This window comes from Ascaphus truei, chromosome 1 (assembly GCF_040206685.1).
Source record: "Ascaphus truei isolate aAscTru1 chromosome 1, aAscTru1.hap1, whole genome shotgun sequence".
Lineage (NCBI taxonomy): Eukaryota > Metazoa > Chordata > Amphibia > Anura > Ascaphidae > Ascaphus > Ascaphus truei.
Genome location: NC_134483.1, coordinates 109,976,167 through 110,003,859, shown reverse-complemented (window position 1 = coordinate 110,003,859; position 27,693 = coordinate 109,976,167). Strand labels below are relative to the sequence as shown.

At 41.6% G+C, this 27,693-nt stretch overlaps 1 protein-coding gene across 4 annotated transcripts in view; it reads left to right on the top strand.

The window, feature by feature from the left end:
- Positions 1-27,693, top strand: part of MCTP1 (multiple C2 and transmembrane domain containing 1) — an 862,717-nt gene that overhangs the window by 505,047 nt on the left and 329,977 nt on the right. For all 4 annotated transcript variants that reach the window (XM_075593230.1, XM_075593236.1, XM_075593222.1 and 1 more), the window contains one exon: positions 15,516-15,609. In XM_075593230.1, the coding sequence (XP_075449345.1) occupies positions 15,516-15,609 (94 nt within the window). The remainder of the gene's footprint in view (positions 1-15,515; positions 15,610-27,693) is intronic.

Genomic DNA, 27,693 nt, shown 5'->3' with positions numbered 1-27,693 from the left:
ATAGGTGAGGTCGTGGTAGTAAAGCCGGGTCTGAGGGTCTTAGAGGTCAACGTAGACAGGAGGAAGCCGGGGTCGAGAGCCAGAGAGAGAAGTCAGCCAAGCTGGATCAGAACCTGAAGAGAATACAAAGCGAGAGCACGGCACAGGATCCACAACTGCTGGAGAAGAGACTATGCAGAGCAATGAGCCAAAGGGAGGACTGGGATTATAAAGGTAGGTGGTCCAATAGAGGCAAGGGGCAGAGCAGGTGTGTGCCGTGGAGTACTCGGTGATTGGATGGCATTGTGCTTGGTTTTAGAGAGCAGCTGTGCTGGTGAGCGTGGCTAGCGCGGATGCCGGGAGGCGGAGTCTGAGGCAGAGTGCAGTGAATAAAGTATAGCCGGAGACGCGCGCTCTGTAAGAGCAAGTTGCGCGTGTCCCAGCAAGATGGCGGCCATCTGCACATGTGCCGGGAGCGAGCGAGCGGCACCACGGCGGGGATACCGCCGAAGGGGGGATACGACGGCGGTTGCAGGTCCCGTGGGAGGTAAGGAGGGGTCAAGATAGGGCGGACGTGACTCCCGATTCCTTACCCCCCCCCCCCCCTTGAGGATCAGCCTCAGGACGATCCGCCCAAGGCTTCAATGGAAACTTCTTGTGGAATCGATTAAGGAGTACCGGAGCGTGGATTCCCTCACGAGAAAGCCAGGAGCATTCCTCGGGCCCGTAGCCCTTCCAGTGCACAAGGAACTGGACCTTTCCCCTGGAGAGAAGAGAGTCCACTATCGACTGAATTTCGAATTCCGCATGTCCTTGGACTGTAACGGGATCTGGTCTATGGATGTAGTCCGAGAAGTGGGAACTCTGCACAAATGGTTTCAACAGGGACACATGAAAGACATTGGGTATCTTCATATAGCAGGGAGCTGAAGGCGAAACGCCACCGGATTAATTGGTTCCAGGATTACGAAGGGGCACAAGAATTTGGGTGCCAATTTTGGGGTTGGAGTTTTCAGCCGGATATTCGTGGCCGAAAGCCAGACTCTGTCCCCTGGCTTGTATCTGGGGGAAACCTGACAACGTCGGTCCGCCTGGAACTTAAATTTCTCTGCGGCTCTCAGAAGAGCAGACTGGATCTTAGTCCAGGAGTTCTGGAGTGACGTGATTCGTTCGACGGCTGCCGGTACTCCAGAGGAAAGGTTGTAGAGGGGTAACCGAGCTGGGTGGAATCCATCGTTTATAAAAAAACGGAGACTCGCGTGTGGATTCGTTCTTCAGAGAGTTAATGACAAATTCTGCCCAAGGCAGTAACTCGACCCAGTTGTCCTGAGCCTCTGAAACAAAGCAGCGTAAGTACTGCTCTAGTGTCTGGTTGACTCTCTCGGTCTAGCCATTAGTCTGTGGGTGGTACCCCGAGGAAAATTATAAAGAGATGCCGAGTCTTTTGGCAAATGCCCACCAGAACTTGGATACAAACTGCGAGCCACAATCTGATACTATCAAAGGGGGAATTCCGTGGATCCAAAAGATCTCCCTGGAAAAAATGTCCGCCAGGGTGGGGGAGGTGGAAGACCCTTGAGGGGAACAAAGTGGGCCTGCTTAGAGAACCTATCTACTATTACTAAAATAGGTTCAGACCTCCGGAGGCTGGCAATTCCACAATGAAATCCATAGAAATATGGGACCAGGGGTGCTCCGGAACAGGTAACGGCATGAGTAAGCCTGAAGGTTTCTGATGAAGAGCCTTGCTTTGCGCACATACTGGACAGGTACTAGTGAATTCTTGACTGATTCTTGCCATGTGGGGCCACCAGAAAGTGCGCTGAATAAGATCTAGAGTTCTCTTGAAACCAGGATGCCCTGCTGAGCGAGAAGAGTGACCCCATTTCAAGATCTTGGATCGAAATTTAGGAGCAACGTAGAGTCTTCCTTCTGGTACCTTTAGACGTCTCGGGATATGTTTTTGAGCCCCTACGATTTTGTCCAGGATGTTGAATGAGGCAGCAGAGATTATGTGTTTCAGAGGTAGGATGATTTCTGGAACGTCTTCGGACCTCTCCTCCGGGGAGAATTGAGATGTCGGCCTTCACATTGTTAGTACCAGGGATGTAGGATAGGGTGTAGTTAAACCTGGAAAAGAAGAGTCCCAACGAGCTTGGGGAGACCCCAGGCGACGTGCACTTTCAATGTAAAGGAGGTTTTTTTGGTCGGTCAGGATCGATATTGTCTCTCGAGATCCCTCCAGGAGGTGCCTCCATTCCTGTAAGGCCATCTTGATAGCCAGCAATTCTCTATTGCCCACGTCGTAGTTCCTTTCCGCAGACAAAAAAAATTTGGAGAAAAAAACGCACGGGTGTAGTATGTCTTGTAGGGAACACCTCTGAGAGATCACCGCACCTGCCCCACAATCCGAGGCATCAACTTCCAAAGGGAAGGGCAGGCTGGTATCCGGATGATGGAGGATGGGGGCAGAGACAAATGCTCGCTTTAAGGTTTGGAAGGCAGAGACTGCCTTAGGAGGCCATGCTGAGGGGTCGGCCCCTTTCTTGGTAAGGGCGGTGATAGGAGCTATCGTTGTGGAAAAGTCACGGATAAATTTCCGGTAATAATTAGAGAAGCCCAGGAACCGTTGGATAGCTTTGATAGAATTAGGTTGAGGCCAGTTTAGTATGGCTTTGAGCTTCTCGGGATCCATAGAGAAACCCCTGTCGGAGATGATCTATCTTAAGAAGGTGGTGGAGAATTGATGAAAAAGGCACTTTTCTAGTTTAGCATAAAGGTTATTGACCCGGAGACGAGAGAGAACGAGCCTGGTGTGCAGAATATGGTCTTGTAAATTCTTAGAGAATATAAGGATGTTGTCAAGATTAACAATAACAAAAGAATTGAGGATATCACAAAATATTTCATTTATGAAGTCCTGAAACACTGCCGAGGCGTTACAAAGGCCGAAAGGCATTACTAGATATTCATAGTGGCCACTGCGAGTGTTGAAGGCGGTCTTCCATTCGTCGCCCTCCCGGATGCGAATCAGATTGTATGCCCTTCGGAGATCTAGTTTCATGAATAATTTAGCCCCCTGAAGCCTATCGAACAGTTCGGCGATGAGGGGAAGGGGGTATCGATTCTTAATCATGATACGATTGAGGCCCGGTAGTCAATGCAGGGTCTGAGTGTCCCATCTTTCTTCTTGACAAAAAAAACCCCAGCTCCAGCGGGTGAGGAAGAGTTGCGAATGAACCCCTTCTTGAGGTTCTCTTTGATATATTCATCCATACTGTAGCTTCGGTCTCTGGTAGAGATAGCGTATAGGATTTCGATTTGGGAAGAGTAGCGCCTGGAACAAGATCAATCGGGCAATTATAAGGTCTATGAGGGGGTAGGACTTCAGACTGCGTCTTACTAAAACGTCCAAAAAAGTAAACCTCCGGCAAGGCGAAGTTAGTGGAAGAAGAGACCTAAATTCCTGTGAGCAGTGTGGTGGAGACCATAACAGGCGTAGGAAGTGTGCCCACCCTCGACCTCCACTAAATCGGCGTACAAGACCTCCAATCAATGCAGGGATTATGCTGTTTAAGACAGGGCAGCCCTAGGGAGAACAGGGTTCTGGGGGAGTGGATGACGTCGAAGGTGAAGGTTTCAGTATGCACGTCCGTAGAGGATAAGGTGAGAGGAAGGGTCTCTAGGGAGATGAAAGCGGGGTGCAAGGGGCGGCCATCGATACCTTCTAGTCCTATAGGGACCTTCTTACCGGTGAGCGGAATGTTATTACGGGTGGCGAAGTCTTGGTCCACGAAGTTTCCGCCCGCCCCAGAATCGATGAAGGCGGCTGTAGATACAAGGAAGGTGGGACCCTTAAGGGAAATGGGAATCATGAGCTTCTGGGGGAGCTCTTCTTTGGGGAGGGGGCGTGGAGAGATAGCACCCAGGGAGAGCCCCTCACTCTTCACTGGGCGTGCTCGTTTTCCAGACACAGAGGGCAGTAATGAACCAGATGTTCCGGGGATCCGCAATAATAACACAGTAGGGGTCAACGTAGACAGGAGGAAGCCGGGGTCAAGAGCCAGAGTAGTCAGCCAAGCAGGATCAGAACCTGAAGAGAATTCAAAGTGAGATCACGGCACAGGATCCACAACTGCTAGAGAAGAGACTATGCAGAGCAATGAGCCAAAGGGAGGACTGGGATTATAAAGGTAGGTGGTCCAATAGAGGCAAGGGGCAGAGCAGGGGTGTGCCTTGGAGCACTCAGTGATTGGATGGCATTGTGCTTGGTTTTAGAGAGTAGCTGTGCCGGTGAGCGTGGCCAGCGCGGATGCCGCTGGGCGGAGTCTGAGGCAGAGTGCAATGAAAAAGTATAACCGGAGACGCACGCTCTGTAAGAGCAAGTTGAGCGCATCCCGGCAAGATGGCGGCCCCCTGCTCGTGTGCCGGGAGCGGGCGAGCGGCACCACGACGGGGATACCGCCGAAGGGGGGATGCGACGGTGGTTGCAGGTCCCATGGGAGGTAAAGAGGGGTCATGTCGTGGCGGACGTGACCCCCGATTCCTTACATAAAGGAGGTTCTACAAGCTATTGAATCATAAGGTGTACTTCGTTTTTCACGCATGGCTTCTCCATTTTGGCTTTATTTTTGTTAAATAAATTATCAAGGTGTAATATGTCATGTGTTGTTGTTCATCTAAAAATTCATCCTAATTTTTAGACCTGCTAAGGAAGAGATGATTGTTATTATGTCCTGATATTTAAAACCATAGAATTCAAAAAGGCTGTACTTTCTTTTTCACACAACTGTATACGTTATAGCAGGCTCTTTGAGTGAAGGTGTCCTGCTCTGAGGGGCAAACTCACTAAATGTTTAAAGCTCAAGCTTAGGTATGTAAGAAGTGGCTGTGTCAGATTTCAGTAGTTGTCCAATTTGCTGGGTCAAAGTCTTAATTTCATTTCTTAAAGGATATTCATCTGACCCAGACTGCAGGCTTTGCATCAGGCACATTCGCTTTTGGGCTTTTCTTTAGCTTCTTTAGCAGTTTTTTCTTGTCACCACTTTTAACAACTGTGGAAAAGAAGGAGATTTCCTAGTACTGTACCTTCTGTTAATCAGAGTTTAAGGCCAACAATATCATGATTAAGTGCTCACTTCAATACTTGCTTTATACACATTCTATCCACTTGGTCAGGCTCTATGCTTTTTTTGAGGACGAATCTGTGTAACAGCTTATCTAATCAGTAAATATACTCTGAAATCTTTTCTTCCTTTTTGAAATGTGGAATGAAACTTATGGAGTGGGTCTTCTGCATTTTCTACTGTTCCATAAACCTTTTCCAAAATAACCAAGTAATTAGAGGCAGTATCACCAGAGTCACTCCTCTTCAAGAACCCGATAACTTCAGCAGCTCGACTTCTCAAACATTCCACTTTTCTTTGATGTACAGGTACAGTATATGGACACATGAATATTGCCATTTATGTATTGCATATGTAGCAGAGTCCATATACTGATCAAACTCCTCTTCCCCCTGAGGTGTAGGCTTCAGTCCAGAAAAGATACAGAACCTTTGGTATCCTCTATCATAAGTGGGATGAGAACACATGTCATCTTATCCTGTGCACTTAGGAATCCACCCTCTATTGGACTTGTTGCACCAGTGCTATTAGTGTACACTGCCTTTAAACCCTGAAGGGTTGTTTCTTCTTGCTAGACCCATGCACGCAGATGGACAGGAAAGTCTGATACATTGGTATATGGTCACCAGATTCCTTATGAAATGGCCATATTACAGTCGAGGGGCCGAAGCTCTCATCAGTGAGACTTAACAACATTGAAGGCACATTGGGAATAGAACACATCTAGGCTCTCGTAAATAATGTAACTTGCTTATTAAATGTATCTTCTCTGCAGTCACTTATCGCTACTCTTTTTAATACCTTATGGGGTTCAAACACCTTTATTCCTCTGCGTCTTCAGGATCTTAAAGTACTGACTGCAAAACTTGTGTCAAATGATAACTGATGTTGCTGACACCTTGTGAAGACATCTGCAGAACTTACACTTACCATTATGAATGCACTACTTGCAACGAGTATTTGCAGAGCAAACGTGAAGCAATAAAAAGAGTTTTGTAAAAGAATGTTCTGAATTACTGATTCAAATGTTCAAATAGGAAAAAAATCTGGAAGCCGCAGATAGTGAAAACAACTTCACCAATCCATCACTAAGTAACACTTTCAGTACGCAAATGCTTGTAAACTGTAGGCTGAGCTCCTGGGAGGTAAACAGCAGATCAACAGGAAACTAACAAAGGCAGGAGAAAAATAGGACACTCCATCTCAGTGCCACCCAGATAATGTAATGTGTCCCACATAAAATTGGTTCAGTTCCCTACAGAGGGCAGATTAGGAGTTTCGTGTAAACTCTTTAAATCTCTCAGCTGCTCGTTAAAATCACATGAATTAAAGGGTTAAATAATACAGCACAAGCCTCCACCTCAAGTACCAAGTACACTTTTTATGATAATTAAATTAAATATGGTAATTAAATGAATAAAAAAAAGTAAAAATCAATTACAATAAGAATTAATCTGCAGACTATATTGGATACCATATATTAGAGTCTGTAACTTCACATACAGTAGGAAATTGGATACAACCAAAATAAAATGCACTTTATTATGTGGGGCAAAGCTTGGCATTGCAAGGTAAAGGACAATGCCGATGCATATATCATAAACAATGTGACCCTTTATTTCAAATGAAGTCAGTACATTTCAACATCCTTGTATGGTATTAGAAAATGCACAGTTATAGTGTAAGCCTTACTGCAGTATTACTGTTACGCCGGTGCTGCCCGCAGACCAGACTTGTCCCTTATACTGAGGTGGGGACGTATATGTGCATGCACCCGCAGCAGAAGGAGCGTGTCCGGAGTGTGGTGTTTTGGCGTTGCCAGGCCAGGTGTGAATAGGTGTAGCAATACTTGCCGGTACCGGCACAGAAGAGACGGAGTCGTTGCCATAAGCCACGGTCAGGGAAAGAGAGATCCGGGAGGTCGAGGTCCAAGCTGTGGTCGAAGGATGAGAGAAGCTGCAAGGTCAAGTGGGAGCCGGGGTCCAGAGCCAGAGAGGAACGTCCGCCAAGCCGGGTCGCAACCTGAATAAACGAAGAGCAAAGGGAGAGCCAGAATAGACGTCCGTAAGCAGAGACTATGTCGAGCGATGTGGGAATGGCCAGACAGGCATTATATAGTGCAGCTGGCGAATAGGAAGAGGAGGCAGACCTGGAGGAGTGTGTGGACCTGTCCTGGATAAGCTGCCTAGAGAAGAATGCAGATGAGCAGTCTTAGAGCATGATTGTAGGCTGTGTGTGTGTTGGGGGCGGGGCCTCACTGCAGGAGCAGTGAATAAATTAACTAGATCCCGCGCGCGCTCCGTAACGAGGGGGAGCGCGCACCCATGAGCAGCAGCAGCCGCCATAGCCCCAGCTGCCTGCGGAACAGCGGCCGCCCGCCGGGGACGAGGAGGGAGTACCCCAACCACGGGGACCGGACGGGATCAGCGAGGGGGACGCCCTGCAGCAGCGGGCGCAACATGAGGTGAGGAGAGGTCACGCTGCGGCCGTCGTGACCCCCGAATCCTCACAATTACAGGTTTTCACCAGGCAGTCAAAATGCTGCTAAATTGCATAGAAATAATAAGGCATCAAATATAGTTCTACGACAATATAACCCTCAATTACCTTGGCAAATAAACTGAAATGGTAGTATCTTTATTACAATACAAACACTTCCCATGTTGTACTGGCATGTTGCAAACAAATCCCTCCCACCAATTCACAGGATCGAGTACCTTTTGTGAAAAAAATCTGGACCAGTTGTTATGTGACCTTGGTCGATACTACAATGTGGCCATTTCATAGAGTTTGTGTTCGGCGCAGGGCCTTGATATAAAGTGCCATTTGCACGTCATTTATTTAAAGTGTGTGGTGGGTTAGTCATTTGTCGGAATATTTGCAAACATGGGCCAGTCTATAATATATCCAACACTTAATGATATTTAAAGGCAGAGGTAATCTAAGAACATAGAGGAAAACGGTGCACGCCAGATTGTCCATCAGTGAAGAAAATATGTGGTGTGTTAAATGCTTGTAAAATCCATATGGCTCCCAATAAAGGGAGCTTTTAATTACCATAACCACGGACACACCGGACAACCACGGCCCAGCAAGCCGTTGCTGCCGGTCCATCTACTGATGCCATTTCGGAAACAAGCTGTTTGATGCAAGGAAGCTTACACTCACCTGGCCTGGGAGGCGACGACGGTGACCGCCCATGACGTGGGAGCATGCTGTTTGCTGCTGTGGTAACATGTACCCATATTTGGCAAAAAAATACATATTTTTCAATTATTCGCTAACCCCAAAAAATTGAATCACGAATATTTTTTTTAATTAACAGAAAACATGAGCGCGGGTTCTTTTCATACTGGTGATTTTGCAAATATTTTTAAAAATGTCTCGTAGGTGAGTCTTTGTTCTTAATTCAGCTTTGTGTTGGTCATTTTACCATGGCTTACAGACTGGCAAATCAGTTCACAGGCACATGTAGAAAGGCAAAAGCCTGCAACATGTCACTCTTGCAGGGAATGCAAGTGTAGTTTCCAAAAAGTACTTTCCCCATCGGGAAAACATTGCGAGATAGCCAAGTGTAGGTTATACATAAACATGTACACACTAAAAACACAATGTTACTGAAAATCAGGAGTCTTATACAGTATAATCTTAGTGCACCAAAGATAACAGGTGCATGCACAATATACAGTACAAATATATCTACAACTCTCCTTGTTTAATACTCACACTTGGCAAACCATCTGCACTTGGAACAAGTGCTCTGCTTTATAGACAGAGTAAGCAGCTCAGTGCTTGGCATACTTGTTTATTTATGGTACATAGACCAGAGTCAAACAACAACAGACAAATTAAGTGCAAGGGCAATTTGTAATCAGCCTAGCCATACCTTACCCTTATCAATAGCACAAGAGGGAAAAAGCACACAAATGAACTCCCTATTAAACACAATAAACAATATACAAATAGATCCACCAATCAACTTGTTTAAAACTCACACTTGGAAAACTACCTGCACTTGGAACAACCAGGTGCTTGCAGGCAGAGTGGGCAGCTGGAGAAGCAGAGGGACAATTAAGAAAAGAAGATTCTAGACACCTTGCCCTTGTTCATAACCTCTCTCTAGTACTTCATGGGGACTCAAGGATTTCCACTACTTTGAAATCTAGGCAGTACATTTTGGCAACCATGCTTGAGCCACCATTTAACCAAACATGCATTAGTTTCTTCCAACAGGCACAGATATAAATACCTATAAAGAGCTCCTGGTTGCTTGCCAAGGTGTCATCTCAAATGTCATGTGAGATAACTGCTTGTCCTTCTGCTTCTCCTGCTGAAGCTGCTGTGTCTCCTGCTGTCAGTACAAGTACTTCCAAAAGCACTATTGTTGCCAATCAGCAACAAGCAATACAAAAATTGAATATAACACTGATAAAAATGGATTCAAAAGATATCTGGTCTGGCTTAGAGGATATGCCCAAAGATCCTGCAGTTACGCCTGAAACCTACTCTACTACAGTACTTTCTAGTATGGTGGGAGATTATTTCAGTGATAACAGAAAAGTTAACATCAGGGACATACTCTTGGTTCCCAGCGTTAACCATTGCCCTGCTTCATGAATCTGGGATATATGATTAAGGTCCTAATTAGCTTGTTTGCATTCAATCTTACATAATGGGAGTAAAAAATCTTTTAGCGGACGTAAAACATGATTAACACTACCTTATTTTATTCCATTAATATAGTGTGACTTATAACACAGGGTATCTTAGGTGAACGCTATGTTAAGTATGCTAATGATCTTTACTGAATCTAGGGAGATAAATCATTGGTGCAATGCAGTAGCCTTGCTTAACAAGGGAGTTTAAATGTCAACTCTTGAGTGACTACTTCCCCACATGACACATATTGGCTTCAACCTCTCAGAGCACAATAATTCAAATTATTCATATAATTGGTACAGTACGTTTAATTTTGATTCCTTCAATATAAAAACACTATAAAATTATAATATTGGGACAGACTACAGTATATTGTTAAAATATTTTGCCAGAGTACTACAGTATTTTTTAGGTATATTTCTTTCATCTCTTTCACAATTTCAGAACACAGTAAGTGTGTTATAACGCCAGCGCTGCTAACATTACTTGTTGGGAACTATAATAAATAGAAGTCCGTATGCAATAACCATCTGAATCATAACTATAACAGCCAAAGGTTTATGTGTCTGTCAGTGGTAAAGTCTGTTTTCATTTAACCACCTTAGAGACAGTGTTTGAGAAATAAACAAATGTTAAAAAGATTGGAAGTTAATGGGGCTCATAAATACGTTTTACATAAAGATATATGATAGTAATACACATAGGGGAATAGACGTATCTTAATCATTTCTCATCTTTGCATACCAAGGTCATAACTTTACTGTAAACAGGGAACAGTCACTCGGGACGTATAAAGTTAATATCAGAGTGTGCTGTGATTGTCAGATATCTCATATTATTAATAAAAACACGGAGCTGCTCTTTACATCTATAAAAAAATTTATTGATAAGTTTACGATCCAAAACTACTATTTTCATTGGCACAATGGTGTACTTAACATATTATGTTCAAGAAAAATATGTAAGCACAAGAATACTAATTTAATGGATTCAGCCTTACGCCTTAGTCACTAAATCATCCTAGCAAATTAGTGCAAAATAATGCCAGTGAAGTGAATAGCTGAACAGATAGCACAGTTAAGTGTATGAAGTTCTTAACCTTTTGCTGCTACAGGTGCATTCTAGGCTCCTCTGCAAGTAAATTAACTGCACACACTAGAGCAGTGTTTTTCAACCACGGTTCCTTGGGTTCCCCAGGCATCCCTAAAGGTTTCCCTGCAATTTTCAGGTCTTTTCAGGTCATTTGAAAATTGTACTGAATACAAAAGAATGTACAATGCATCTGATCTCAGACATGCTATGAGAGAGCGCTGGGGTTCCTTACAATGCATCTGATTACAGACGCGCTATGAGAGAGCGCTGGGGTTCCTTACAATGCATCTGATCTTAGACGCGCTATGAGAGAGAGTTGGGGTTCCTTACAATGCATCTGATCTTAGACGCGCTATGAGAGAGAGTTGGGGTTCCTTACAATGCATCTGATCTTAGACGCGCTATGAGAGAGAGTTGGGGTTCCTTACAATGCATCTGATCTCAGACACATTATAAGAGAGAGTAAATGGAAAAGATTGGAGGCGCAGATGTAGATTATCTACAGGTGGTTTTACACACTACAATTTAATTAATTAATTTCTGCTGCCTGGGTGAAAATAGGAGAATCTCAACTCCCTAGAACATATGCAATTAATGGAAAGAAGCATCCCAGTGCATAAAAATTAAAAAATTAATGAAACCTTAGGTATGTTAGAAACTGTGAGGATCGGCGTTAGGTGACGTCACGGGTGATGCGCGACCGCCGCAACCTGTGCACAGGTGCCGTACTACTAGGAAGGGAGACACCGCAGGGACAGTCTCCAGTCCCCGCCTCCGTGACGCATCCTGCAACATCACGGGTGGTGCACGTCAGCCTCAACCTGCGCACAAGCGCTGCGCTGCGCTGCCAGGAAGGGAGACACCGCAGGAACCGTCTCCAGGCTCCACCCCGTGACGACATGGCAGCGCACAGAAACACTAGCTACGCATAGATGTCGCGTGGACAAGGGGTTAATTCACTCAAACAAGGCAAACAAGGGGTTAATTCACTCTATTGTTCCACAGCTGCTACTCAATCCCTCCCTGCCTATCGGTACACAGTATACCTGTGATGTCTCACTCCCTGCAACCTTCCCATTGGCTCTCTGTGCTTTACATGCTCAGCCAGCCCCTTGGCAAATTGGCTGAGCATAAACTTGTTTATGTTTTGATTGCTTACCTCAAGCAAACCTGCTGCCCTGCCTTGTCTTGTTCTGCTTCTTGTTTTTGACCATCGCTTGCATCTGGACTCCTACTCTATCTGACCTCTTCTACCCTGACCCGGCTACACGACTACCACTCTGCACTCCGGACGTGTCTGCTCGGTTGGTGGCTATCAACATCCCCACCTCAGCCTCGCGATCCAGCCTTGTTTGTGTTGAGCACTCGTTTCAGAAACAGATCTTTGTAGAAAAGAGTCCTCCTTGGCGCTGGTCATACTCGTGCTCAATGCATTCCATGAAAATAGAAAATATAGAAAACAGTGTGTAGAAGACAATGTATAATCACACACTTATTTATGAACAATAGCACCTCCGTGTAGGGAACTAATAAAAATCGATTAGACACCAAATACTATTCCACCAAAGGGTCTTACTGGTGATGGGAAAAAATACACACGAGTATACACCACTACCAAATTAAACACTTTTTAAAGCCTAAATCAGTACTCTGGTGATTCTCCCAAAAATTCTAATGTAACCCTTTGCCATATAACTGGAAGATAGTATTGGTTCTATACACCGTCGATAGCATTTAATTAAACAAACTCGCAGATGAGTAACTTGATGATAAGAGTTGCTCCACTGTTCAATAAAGGAATCTCAGTAGTATAATATAGAAAAAGAAAAATGAAAACATAGCACAGATCTGCTAAAAACTACTATGTAATAAAATACATATAAAAACATACTTGATGCAAACAAACAGATGCATTATAGGGGACCCCAATGTCCTCTTAGAATGTGGAAAGGAGCACCCTAGCGCATAAAAATGTAACAATTAATGAAACGTTAATTAACGTGATCCAGCATCCGTTTCCTTTTCCTGCATTTGGAAAGCATCAAGCACTCGTTGGCATGCAGTGCACTTCCAGTATTTGTTCTACTGGACATAATACATTGCCCCAATACTACGGAGTTAGTCCATACTGTTCTACTGATATCATCACAAGGTATAAATTCAATCACATTGAACTGTGACCAACTATTCCCCTACAACCAGGGAAGAGGGTATAAACCCTTTCTGAGACACAAAGTAGATTTAAGCATTTTTTTCTCTTTGATCGTTTTTAAATCTGGGCCATAGTGCCTAACATATGAAGGAAATTTCATTACAGCAAGGACTCTTTTGGGCACAAATATCCCACATGCAATCACATTGCATATATTCATTAGTCCTTATATGATTGATTACTTCCATTGATATTTATGTTTTATCATTTGTTGTTGCTAGTTAAGGTTCTGTGTTCAAGCTTGAACAAGGTTTAGGTATACTGAACCAAAAGTTTGGGATTTGTCAGCACTATTTGTATAATTGTTTAATTTTTATTACATTTCTATGATTTAATCTGCATATTTTATTGTCTTTAGGAATCTCTGTTCCATTTGTTTCTAACATACCTAAGGTTTCATTAATTGTTACATTTTTATGCGCTGGGGTGCTCCTTTCCACATTGTAAGAGAGGGTTGGGGTCCCCTATAATGCATCTGATCTCAGACGCGCTATTAGAGAGGTTGGGATCCCTTATGTAACCCTTCTTGCCTGGCTTCCTATGGAGATTACATCAGTGTGATATGTACAGGGTATGTAACATCTCCAAATGGTTTACATTTACTCAGGGTGCTGGAATTCAAGCGGTTGAGCGATGAGGCAGCAAGATTGTATGCCAGGAACTTTTATACTTTTATAGTACAACTGCCATGTATTCCTGTCCCCAAGCAAAGGGACCGCTCATTCATATATTGGCAACGTTGCACTGTATTTTACATCAGACATACATGAATACGGTTCTACCATCAGTGCTCACTCTTAAAATTCAAATGGGGTTAATATCTTGTTTCTTCACTGTGCTAAGACCCGGGCCCCCCCTGCTCATTGGTTTGGGACATCTGTCTTCATTGTCTCAGTAATAGTAGGCCTATTGGGGATCCTAGCGGGTTCTCTATATGTAACCCTGTATATGTAACCCAATACCCTGGGCGCTATTAGAGAGGGTTGGGGTTCCTTACAATGCATCTGATCTCAGACGCACTATTAGAGGGGATTTGGGTTTCTTGCAATGCATCTGATCTCAGACACACTATTAGAGAGGGTTGGGGTTAGTTACAATGCATCTGATCTCAGACGCACTATTAGAGGGGATTTGGGTTTCTTGCAATGCATCTGATCTCAGACACACTATTAGAGAGGGTTGGGGTTAGTTACAATGCATCTGATCTCAGACGCACTATTAGAGAGGGTTGGGGTTCCTTAAAGTGGCGGCCGCCTTTATCCTCATGCGTCCGCCACCGCGGGATTTTTAAAAGTGCGGGCAGACGCGAGCTTTTTTTCTTTAGTTTCGGCGCCGCGGGCGCTTTCAATGTTCAGTGCCATTAGCGCTGAACAGGAGATGCGGCTGGCGCGCGGCCAGGAGATGCGGCTGGCGCGCGGCCAAGTTCGGCTGGAAAAGCAAACATCCCCGTATTAATACGGTGATGTTGGAGATTTAAGGGGGCCGTGACAGTACCACTCATCTGATCTCACACAGAATATTAGAGAGGGTTGGGGTTCCTTACAATGCATCTGATCTCAGACGCGCTATTAGAGAGGATTGGGGTTCCTTACAATGCATCTGATCTCAGATGCGCTATTAAAGAGGGTTGGGGTTCCTTACAATGCATCTGATCTCAGACGCGCTATTAGAGAGGGTTGGGGTTCCTTACAATGCATCTGATCTCAGATGCGCTATTAAAGAGGGTTGGGGTTCCGCATAATTTCACAATATAATTATAGGGTTCCTTAACCAAATAAAAGTTTGAAACCACTGCATTAAAGGTTTTAGATCAGCTACCATTGTTTCCAATTCCAAATTCTCTTTGATAATGGACCTGATATTTGTAAGTGTAAAGATATCAAATTTATTCAAGGCATAATCAGAACAGATTGAAATTAGTAATGTACATTATGGCAGTAATATTTTGTAAATAAATTAACCTGGGATAGTTTATTTGAAAGAAAAAATCATATTTTTTGATGGCCTTCATTGCTGTGGTATTCATCAATATTTATTATTGCATGCAGATTTTGCCTACCGGGACTGGCCTGGGTAAACCAGGACATTTGGTAGCATTATGTAAATGGAATACTTTGAAGAAATACCCACCACCTTCTTAAATGTTGTGTTCTGTAATCTATCCCCGGCTGCAAAACTGAAGACCAAAATCGGTACCAAGTTTATTATGAAAACACAATGAGAAGCCAATGAGATGCAGCTTTTTGTACATGTTTTACCCAATATTTGCAGCTGTGATGCACGTTGACTTAACATATTTACTCTGTCCACATGTAATGGCAAAAAATATGCTGCACCACATGCACTTTTACTTGTAAATATGTTTCTATTATATGAATCAAGTACCACTGAATGGTGCGTCTGTATTATGTCATCAAACCTTTTATGTTTTTCTTTTTCTTTTGCAGAGTCTTATGAGGTCCTTTAATAACCTTAAGGATGTGGGGTTTCTCCAAGTGAAAATCATCAAAGCAGAGGGTTTGATGGCGGCTGATGTCACAGGCAAGAAATAAAAATCACTTTGACATGACATGTGTAGGGGGGGGTGGATGGGGGTGATGTGCCATAGACTCCCAGGAGCAAAACTAAGGCAAATAATCTACACCAGATTTATCAAATAAATAAATCCCACTAAAAACGATGGGATATTTTTATTTAATAAATCAAAGTTTTGAAATAGATTTGGAGCTGGGGGAACTCTATCCATTGGTTTAATGTAATTATATCCTGGAATACACAATAAAAGGTCTTTAGTGAAAAAGATACGCCACCTTTAAGATATAAACATTATGCTACTGAGGTTCTCAAACTGTGGTCTCTTGACCACTTGTGTCTTCCAAAGACAATAGTTGTGGTCTGTCTTTTAAAACATCAGACAACTCTTCCATACAACTATGGACTTTTTATTACTGTCTTTAGGTGAACTGGGTTGTGTTCTTGTTAATTATCTTTGGGGTTTACGTAACAAAGTAAAGAAAAGTATATTTTGACGCACTGCACCATTTTTTGAAGTAGAGTCGTGTCATATGTAGGAAATAGTTTCTTACATCCGGTGCGGAATGTTAGACTTACTTCACTTCAGATCTGAAAGTTTCATTGCACCAGAAATAATACATAAGTTAATACAGCTCAAAATACAGTAATATGGTAAATAAGGACTTTATTTACACAAATCTCATGGCTGCAAAAGTTGGGGAAAATCAGAGCAAGAAAACTGTATACTTATCAAACGAAAAAAAATCCCATTGGAGTCTGTGTATCAAGGTAAATAATGTAAGTAATGTGTTTGAAGCAGAGCTGAGGCATATGGAAGAACTGCTTCTTACATCAGATGCAGAATTTTAGACTTACGCCTCCTAAAATATGGAGGTTTTTGTGGGCTAAATAAAAGGGGGAAAGAATGCATAGAGACGCAGACTGTGATACATCTCATTGTAATATATTTCACAGTAATCTGAATATCGATAGGGAAATTTTCTCCATTTATTTACAGATTAATATTCTCCATATACAGTATGCACACACATTCAAATAAATAGGCTTTATAGTGATCAAACACGGTTGTGACTTTCCATATTATTCCATGAGTCCAGATTTCATCCCTCACAAATTAGAGGAATCTGTAAATTCTTCAGGAATCTGGATCAGGAAGTTTGTTGGGCTCCATAATGCACTTTCTATTTTAGAGCTGCCTTCTTCTATACTGTATGTATATTGCTTTTAAAAATGAAAGAGAAGAGTATCTATACATTTAATATACTTTATTACACACTGTGTTTGTAAGTATTCTTGATTAGAGAGACCGATAGAAAGATCTTCGAATTATCCACATGAGAAGTGAGGAAGATAGTGACCATGTTATTTCTGCTTGTGATTTGTTTTTCAACCAACAACAGAAGGACATCTCCTACTCACTCACTCAGAGTCTTATAACACAATGGGAATAAGCACTTGAGACAAAACAATATGTCTATTTTCTAATGTAAACACATCTAGTTTAGCTAGTCTCTCCTTATAAGTCACACTATCCATCCCTTTTATTAATTTGGTGGCTCTTTGCACTTTTTCTATTTCCATAATGTCTTTTTTATTGAGTGGTGCCTTTTGGGCATTTACAGGGTCGGAGACCTATAGACACAATTTCCATTGGCCAGTTCAAATTCCTCACTTCCCAGCAGCTGTCACCATGGGGCATGCTCGTATGCTCGCCTCCTCCTCTGGCATTGGTGGCACAATCTTAATCCATGCTCTCGTTGGCCGGTGGCTCCTTCCCATGTAAAGGATAGCCACCAAGGGCTATGTAAGGAGTGCTGCCGATCAGAGTACCAGAGCAAGTCTGGATCGGGACGGTGATCAGCAGGAGATATATTTCAGAGTGGCTGCTGTGTGTTCAGCACTCTGATATCCTGGTCGAAAAGCTAATCAGGGCAAGCCTACTTGAAGCATGCACCTGCACGTAGCGAGGCTAGAGTCTACTCCCCAAGTTCCCAGTTGGTATTGTATTCCTGTTAATGTGTAATTTGTCATGTCTGCTTGCCTGCCAGAATAAACCTAATTTTATTCAACAACGTTGTCCCATCTGGTGCTAGTGATCTCGGTGGTTTCGGTGTAAAAGTACTGGTCTTCCGTGACACAAGGAAAGACAAATTAAATTGTGCAAGTTACGGTCCAATATTACTTATAAATGTGGATGTCAAAATTATTGCAAAAATCTTAGTGAATAGACTTAACGAATATTTACCAGAATTGGTGAATTTAGATCAAACCGGATTTATACCAAAAAGAGAAGCCAAAGACAAAACCTGACGAATTATAAATATACTGAACCAGATCAATAAATCGTAGATCCCAACTATGATACAATCTATCGATGCAGAAAAGGCATTCGATAGACTGCAATGGAACTTTATGTTTAAAATGCTGGAATGTATAGGAACAGGATCCATCGGCAAGGGTCAAGGTGAATGGGCAAATCTTGGATACATTTTAATACTTAATGGTACAAGACAGGGTTGACCATTGTCCATGTTGCTCTTTGCTCTAATAATGGAACCATTAGCAGAATCAATAAGGAATCACCCAGACATTATGGGGGTAAAAATAGGTGATAAAAAATGCTTTATATGCGGAAGATATTTATTTAATAATAACAAACCTACTAATATCGCTGCCAAATAAAGTATAATGAATGTTCTACGTAAATATAGTTTATTATCTAACTTTAAAATTAATATAACAAAAACAGAAGTTTTAAATATAAATCTCCCAGTAGGGATAGCAGCCCAAGTGAAAGAAAATTTCCCTTTCGAATGGAAACGCAAAAGTATAAACTATCTACTGTAGGCACGAATATAATACCAAAAGTCGAAGATTTGTTCCTGGCCAATTATATCCCATTAGCAAACATAATAGAAAATGATCTAAAAGTGTGGAATAAATGTATTATATTGTGGATAGGCAGGGTTAATTATATTCAAATTAATGTATTGCCAAGGCGTATGTATCTGTCCCAAACTATCCCAGTAAAGATCTCCAAGCATTATATTGCAGCACTTCAAAGTAAAATCAATACATTTATTTGGGAATTCAAAAAAAACAAGGACCAATATCAAAACACTACAAAGGCACAAATCGCAAGGTGGACTTGGTCTACCAAATATTAATAAATATTATCTTGATACACAAGTTAATACGCTGTTCGAATGGTATCACTGTGCTAAAAATAAACTGTGGGTAGTAATGGAAAATAAATACAGCAAATAAATAGAAACAAATAAGCTCCCCATGGCTCAAGAAGACAGACCGCCCTAAAGGCCTTTATGAACCCTCTACCATCGGAGCTACACTGTGTACATGGGAAGAAATATCTAAGGATGAGAAAATTACTACATTTCCATCCCCTCCAACCTCAACATATGGGAACCCTGATTTTCCCCCAAAGCTGGAATCAAAAACATTTAAAAAATGGACTCAGGCGGGTTTAATTTCAAATATTTTCAAGACCAATTTGAATTCAAAGAGGGGGAGAGATGGCAGTATATACAAATATGCAACCATATGAACACAAAAAAAAACCAAAACAAGTATAGTAAGGAGTCTAAATCCCTTTGAAACGGTGTCCTTCTTACTGGATGCAGGTGGACACAATATATCGTATATTTATAGAACAGTGATGGAAAACAGTATTGAATGTAAACCAGGTTTCCCACTGGCATGGGAAAAAGAGTTTCTCTCACTCCCCCAGCTATGTCTCTCCCAGCTCTCTCTCTCCCTCCTCCAGCTCTCTCTCCCCTTCATCTCTCACTCCCCTTCAGCTCTCTCTCCTCCTCAGCTCTCTTTCCCAGCTAAATTAAATCTCCCCCTCAGCTCTCTCCCCCTCAGCTCTCTCTCCCTCCCAGCTCTCTCTCTCGCCCTCAGCTCTCCCCCTCAGCTCTCCTCCTCAGCTCTCTCTCTTCCCCTCAGCTCTCCCCCTCAGCTCTCTCTCTCTTCCCGCCTCAGCTCTCTCTCTCTCACATGCTACTTTTGGCATGAAGAGATGATCAGAGGAGCAGTCGGCAGAGGAGCTATGGCAGCAGACAGCGGAAGTAAGAAAAACTTCTGGGTCAGACTGCTAGAGGGCCCTACTCCCCTGCCTTGCTGATTCCTCTACCGTCTTGCTTTTCCTTTAACACGAGGGGTCCGCCACTGCATACCACCTCCCCCTGCCTGTCTCTACGGGGGGTGGGGGGAAAGCGGGCCCCAAGTGTGCAGGCCCTCGGGCTATAGCTACGCCCCTGATTATAATACTATCATCTACAGTATAGCTTTCTCCTTTTAGGAGACCAACCTGCCGAACTACAGTTTTTGTGATCTGATCTAACAGAATGTAGATCTATTGTTTGAATATACAGTGTCCTTAATTGATGGCTCAGTTAGAAATAAGAATACTGAAGTACATTTACATGTTACTCATTCATATTGAATTAATTTTGTGGGACCTTCACTAATGCCCTTCACAATGCTTTAGTGTAGCTGAAGCATTTAAAGAAAATAGTTGATTAAAATCATTAAAAAAAACTTACGTTTCGCAGGACTCTTTTGGGTATAAATGAACTTTTGATACTGAGAAATTGCCCTTTTCGTTGTGTGTGTCTAGAGGAAAACATGTCTGTTCATTACAGATAAAGAAATGTTTGCAGGCAATGTTTCACCAATGCTAGTCATTAAATGCAATAGGTTCTGGATTTATTACATGTTGAGCATACATCTAAATGTATTTATTTATAAAAAAAATTACGAGGAAGGAATACATTGAGAGTTACCTCTCGTTATCAAGTATGTCCTGGGCACAGAGTTATAATGACAAGTACATGGTTACAAATACATAGTTACATTAAGTGGAAAGGGTTATACATTATATACAAGACATTGCATGCACAGCTAAAGATAATATATATAAACACTACTGAAGTTGTTGTAATCCCTGCACAGGGCTGAAAAATAGGGTTTAAGTTAAATGATTTAGTGCTTTTTCAGTTATCTTAACTACTGCTCTTTAGAGTGGTGCTATACTCATCTCAATTTGCAATGTATATAAGGATTGCAGTTTATATTGTTGCAATGTTTTCCAACTCTCTTCCTGCATTAAAGAGATAACGTACAAATTAGGCATTTATTCATAATGGTGGTTAATCCAATATCCAAAAAAAACATGCCTTTGATATTTATGGCAGAGGCAGAAAAGAGGCAAAACCTTGTTTCTGCTTCTGACTCATGCTCAAGTCCCCACTCCCCACAGTTGACCATCCAATGCCTGAAATTGGAATCCTATTTAAATTGTTGGGGTTTTTTTTTTTGCACTATCTTCATTAAAGAGTATGTGATTCACTTTAATAAATACTAACTTCGCTACATTTCTCAGCAAAAGCCTACTGCAGCGATAACAATGCTGCCAGCAGTGCTAAATATTTTTTCAGAGTAGACACTGGAACATAAACAGCTTAAATAGCCCATGTGTAGCAACTCTGAATATATGATTCCGCATATAGCACTTTTTTTCAACCAGGTATGTACATATAAAGACTGTCCCTGATGTTAAGGATTATTTTAATCTTAACACAGTCCTCCACTCATTTGAAGCTGAGTAGGCCTTAGAAGCACCAGAACTATCTTCTGCCATTTCCTCAAAGCCTGGCCAGATGTTGTCTGATGTCGCAATCTCTGTTACAATGTTACTACTGTGTAGATTGAAAGGGTTTTTTGCTGTTGCTGGGTGATACAGCAGCAGCAGGTTTTAACAAGTGTTGCATTTTGTTGGACCCTAGACTGATAAGTCGGTCTTTATGTGCATTGATGTCTGGGCGAGAGAAGAGAGCAGTTCGTTTTCAAATCGTGGCTCTAGGATTGCAGCTAAAACATAGTGTTCAAAAATTAAAATGCTGGTGACTCTTGTGTCCTGATGAAGGGCAGCAGACATGTTGTTGATGAGGCTAACATATTTTGTAGATTCATGCTGCAATTGTTCTTTCTGCTTCTCTAGATTTTTTTCCAGTAGCTGAATTAGGGATAAGACTTGATTTAGGGTACCATTTTCACAACTAGCTTTCCATGTGGCTGCTTCAAAAGGTTGTAATACTTCACACACATGGATTATGAGTTTCGACTGTGATGGAGTGAAGGAAGCCCTTGCACTTTCCTTACTGTGCATCATGAGATGCCGTGCAGCTGGATATTGCTTGCTTCTGCTTTAGAAGTTGAATTCCATCTGATTACAAAATTTAGCTTGAGCTGATGGCAGGGAAAAGTATGTAAAACAACAACTCACTATTCTGGTCATGGAATGAAGGGGTGGACGGAAGCATTTTGGCCCAAACATACAGAAGGTGAACCAAATTCAGGTGAATGAGACGGTAATTTACAACTTATCTTCACACACTTTGTCCCATACAGAAATGTCAGTAGTATCCAAGGGCCTGTCATTTGTCTCAAAAAACAAACATGATCCCCTTTTTTTTAAATTGTATTTATTTATTTTTATTTTTTTAATTGCCCATTGACTGAAAATGTATTAATCTGTGCCCATTTAGAGTACAGATAAATACAGTGACAGCCAATGCATTTTATCGCAAATGCTTTTTTTCTATTGATTGTTGTTTTTTCTTTTTCTGTTTATTGTTTGGCTTAAAATGTTTGTAATTTGGATGGCTTGTTTTTATTTCATTTTCTGATTGTTTGGTGTTTTTAAGTAATTGTTTCTTTTCTTGGCTACTGGTTTAAATTCATTAATTGTTTTGTTGGCTAGTGTTTAAAATTAATTAATTGTTTTGTTGGTTAGTGCTTTTATTTATTAAATTGGTTGGCTAGTGCTTTTATTTATTTAAGTGTTTGTCTAGTGCTTTTATTTCTTAAATTGGGGTGTTTAGGTTCTTGTTGTTAAAAGTTGTGAATAAAAACACAAGTCTGAGGTTATATTTTGCAGAATGGCAAATAAGTTTATTGCTTGTGCGGTGCACACACAGAGGAGAGTTTCAAAATAAAACCCTCCCAACCACATGGTAGCATACAGGCATTATTTATACACAAAATACTAAACCCACGCCCCCTCTACAAGGTTGCGTGTCATCACTACGTAAGCGTAAAAGGTAAACAAACTTATGCACATGAACACATCGAGTTAAAGCATTATTATGGGATGCATATTAGAAATGAAATGATTCAGCTAATATTCCTTATACAAGCCGGTGACTTTTACTCTACATACAGAACACATTGCCCCCCCCTCGGACAGTGCCTATCTGTCTCGTATTTTCATAACATTGGCACATTGCTCTTGTTCTCAAGGTTTTTGGCTTAGCTGAACCGCTCAATATCAATTGGAACTTCAGAAGAAAAAAATGTATTTTAAACTAACGTTCATTCCACTTTCATACAGACAATAGACAATATCAGGCACCTAAGATGGATGCTGACTCAAAATGGTTGCTTAGATCCCAGTGCTGTTATGTCAGAAACCCCCCATACGTCATATTCTCACTTTGTCACTCCCTCCTTTTTTTATTCTTAAAACATAGCTTTTGAGAATTAAAATTATGATGATAGTCCAGGGATAACTCAGAGGACAAGGGCGCGTGCCCTTCACTGTCATAGTCTCGTAAGGCGCTGCGGCCAATATGTCTTTTGGAGTTGAATAACTGTGATCGGCATCTTCTTTCTTCAAGGGACTGCTGTTTCTGGCATCTGTAAAGAGTGGCATCAGATTGGGGGAGGGGGTCGCACACCTGTGGATCATACCTTTGCAACACGTGACACACACATTTATGACAACAAGTAACACCCCCACACATCCAAGCATTCAAAAGTTTTTGCTCCAAGTGATCTAAGCCATTCACCTAATCCCAAGGGTGATAATCTGTCACTTCCCTTTGTAAACCTCTTTTGAATCTCTTGTATTTAATCAAGTTCATGCTGCACATTGCTACACTGATCTGAAATAAAAACACAACATTGTTCCTCAATTAGGACACATACCCCTCCTTTTGAAGCTAAAACATAGTCTAAAGCAATTCTGTTTTATAAGGCCATAAGCCTAATCTGAACCTGTTCTTGGTATAATGATAAAATTAAAACTGCAAAATTAAGGCCACATCCTTCCTGTAAATTGTTATCTGACTAAACATACATTTTTACACAGGTTTCATTGGTTGGTGGAGACACTTGACCCATAAATTGATTCTTGTTCCTACTGTGTGATACACCCTTTAAAGAGGTTCCCTTAAAAAAATTGGCAAAATACAGAAATTATACACATAATACTAAAAACCTTATTTTATGCAAGCAACCTTTCTTTGGATATGCAGTTGCTAGATAAAAGAAATTGCATCTATCTCTATCATCATATACTTTCAGAATCATCACAACATTCTATTACTGAGAATTGAGGGGGTTTGGTATCTGTGGAAGCGAAATGCATGATCCTCACCCCTGCACGCATTGTATACATCATTTACTCAGAATATCAGAACAGACGATGTCTGCGATGGGTCAAAATGGCTGACTTATGATCCTTTCCTTGTGGCTGACACACGCTCCTGGGTGACCACCTCCTTTCGGTGGAGGTGCAACACACTGCTGGATCAAAGTTTTGCTGCACATGACACATACATAGAGAGTGAAGAGTACTGCCAAAACACATACAAGAGCTTTCACAAGCCACGCTTCCAGGAAACCAATCCTCCCATCAAGGCTCAATTCTACATACACCTTAAATTTCTAATTTAACACACTCTAAAGAATAAAAATATTGAGTCTCTGAAAAAATTAAATGTTCTGATAAAACCGGGCCTTAGCCTGGTGTCTTATTTTCCTCGTTGGTTAACGGTTAGAGTTTTGACTCGGCAAGACGTTAACTTGCTGCGGCAGTGCTTTAGGTGACTTTGGTCTCTGGTGGCGCTGGAATGTTTGGTGGAGCTGGAACGAGCTTTACGTGCTGTGGGTCCAGGAAAATGACTCTGCCGCTTTAATTGCTGTATTGGTGATTACTTTAGGCCTTTTCACCTGGGATGAAGAGCATGCTTGCGCAGGAAATATGTGACTATTAACCCCATCTCAAGTAGGTGCACTTTCACCTTTGCCTAGAGAGACTCAAAAAATGTATTAGTTGCATACAACTTATTGTTTTATTACCAATAACATGGTCCTTAATTCGTTCCTTTGAACTGCTGATAGTCACAAGTCATCCCATATGTGTCTCATAGGGAGATAATTTATACCTAGGACTAAATTCTTGTATCAATGTGTTTACTCCTGTCTTAGCATCCGCATATAGACAGAGGTATTCCCTATTAATGTTCCTCAAATTCATTCCTCAAATTAAAACTAAGTAGCCAATGTGAACCTGACTTTGATACAATCAAAGTTTCTAAAACTTTGGGGCCTCATCCTTTTGCGAAACCACTTGCTTCCATAATTAATTCTATCCTGTCTGCAGGCCATATCCCTAAGACCTGGGAAACTACCAGAGTTTGTCCCAATCTTCAAAAGTGGGGACAAAAAACACTGTCTCAAACTACAGGCCAATCTCTCTTTTCCCAATACTATCCACTGTTATGGAAAAATATTCCCTCCCAATTAAACAATTATTTTACCCATACAAATTTCCCTAGCCCATCCCTATCTGGCTTTTACCCCAAACACTCCACTGTAATTATTCTGCTAAAAAATTGAAATGCCTTGTATATAATGCATACCTTATTCACTTATGTAACTGCTTTGAAACTATGTATCCCCTGTATTTAACCCTATACACACGACACACCCACAAATGAGAGGTGACTCCCAAATTCATCCCTTCCTGGCAAACCCATTCTAGATTACACAGCAATTTTTGACAATAACCACTGCTTATGGACACCTTTGGAAAAAATAAATGGTTAAAAGTTATAACATACATCACATATTCAGTTAATAGACAAATGATTTTGTATAAGACTTCACTAATGTCTTGCTATATATAATCTCTTTGCACAGTGCTGGGCACACGGTCAGCTTTATCATTTTAAAGACACTCTGCATATTCATCTGACTAAAGAAAAAATATTTTCTATAAGACTTGTTTCCGGGCAAAGAGCCATTTTGTTTCTGGGCGTTTCGCCAATTGACCCTGAAAAGATAAGATAACGGTACACCACGGCTTCTTCCTGAAAAATAATAATTGGATTGGAACTTTCGCTTAAAGTTTAAATACATGGAGCTTTATCCAGAGCCCTAAGAACTACATTTTTTATGGCCTCTTAAAAATTAACCCACAGGCTTTTATATAGCTAAGGTTTATATAACTTCTTAACACACAAATAACTCCACACGCTCATGCTATCTTCCTCCACTCAGTTCTTTTTAATGCCTTCTGTTTGAACATTCATAGTTTCACTGACTTCATTCACTACAAATTTATGCTATCCTGTTGCAATTCTGTCCTTTCTCAAGCTACACAAACCTATTTCTCTCCATTAATCAACACTCACAAGTCTAACCCTCACTAACTCTTCTTTCATCTCACCTCAGGACTTTTCTGACTATTTTAAGCAAGAGGTTGAATCCATACTCCAGAACATTCCCTCCTTTTCCTCCTATCCTACTTCGCTTCCTACTCTCTTCCTGCTTTCGTTGACTCTTTTTCCACTGTCTCAAAAGAGAATGTCACCATCACTGTGGATCTCCCCTCTCCCTCTAATCTGCTACATTTCCATTCTCCTTAAAACATGTAATAGTTATACCATGACTCAAAAATAGCAAGCTTGACCTGTCTTTCTAACTACTGAACTTCTCTTGTATTCTCTTGCTTGCTCCATTTTCTCAACACCCATTCTCTCCTTAACCCTCTACAATCTGACTTCTGCACTGCTCCCTCCACGGAGACAATTCTCACTAAAATAACTGATGACCTATATGCTGCCCCAGACAGAGGTCATTACACTCTGCTCCTATTACTCCACCTCTCTGAAGCATTTGCCTCTGTGGACCACACTCTTCTCTTTTCTCTGTACACACTCTCTAGGTGACCTAATAACATCTCTTAGGTTTAAATATCACCTCTATGCTGACAACACCCTCATTTACTTTTCAACCCCTGACCTTACACCTGCCATACAAACCTAAGTTTCTGAATGTCCCTCTGTTATCTCATCCTGGAAGGCCCTCTTTTGCCTTAAACTTAACATGGCAAAAACAGAGTTCCTCATACTTCCTCCCAAACCTGACCCTATTATCTCCTTCCACATTACTCTTGAATCTTCCATGCAGTAGCTCAAGCACGCTGCTTAGGGGTCATTCCCTCAACTCCTCTCTCATATTCTCCTCTTTCATTCAAATCATTTCTATAGCTGTCGCTTTTTCCTCCACATTATCACAAAGATAAACCTGTTCCTCTGTTGCTCAACTGTTAAAAACTCTGATTCAGACTCTCATTCTCTCCCCTCTTGATTACTGTAATCCCCTACTATCCCAGCTTCCTGACTTTCACCTGTCTTCCCTACTATCTATCCCAAACGCTGCTGCCAGAATCACTCTACTCTTTAAACTCTGATTCTGCGTTTCCCCTCCTGAAATTCCTCTCCTGGCTTCTAATCAAATCCTACTGTTTCTGTATGCTCTCCCTACCTACCAATTAGATTGTAAGCTCCTCAGAGCAGGGACTTCTCTTCCTACTGTTACTTTTATGTCTGGATCACTTATTTCATGACCTCTTACCCTTACCCTTTGCTACCTATATGATTACGACGTGCACCACTCCTGTGAAGCGCTATGCATATTAATGGCGTTATATACATAAAAACATACAATACAATATATACTTCAAACAATGCTTATGATCTTTTACCCACATTTATAAACACAAAATGTTCCCAAACATCTTAATCCTCTAGAAATAAAATTGAAATGTGTTTTTACTCGTTAAACACAATACAGAACTTACACAATACAAAAAACTTCTCTCATACACAGCCAAACAACATCACAAAAATAACGAACAAATAAAAGAAAGACATTTCTCCCCTATTACCCCACAATTTCGCCCTGCAACTATATTAATAAAAGTTCCCTTCTCTTTCT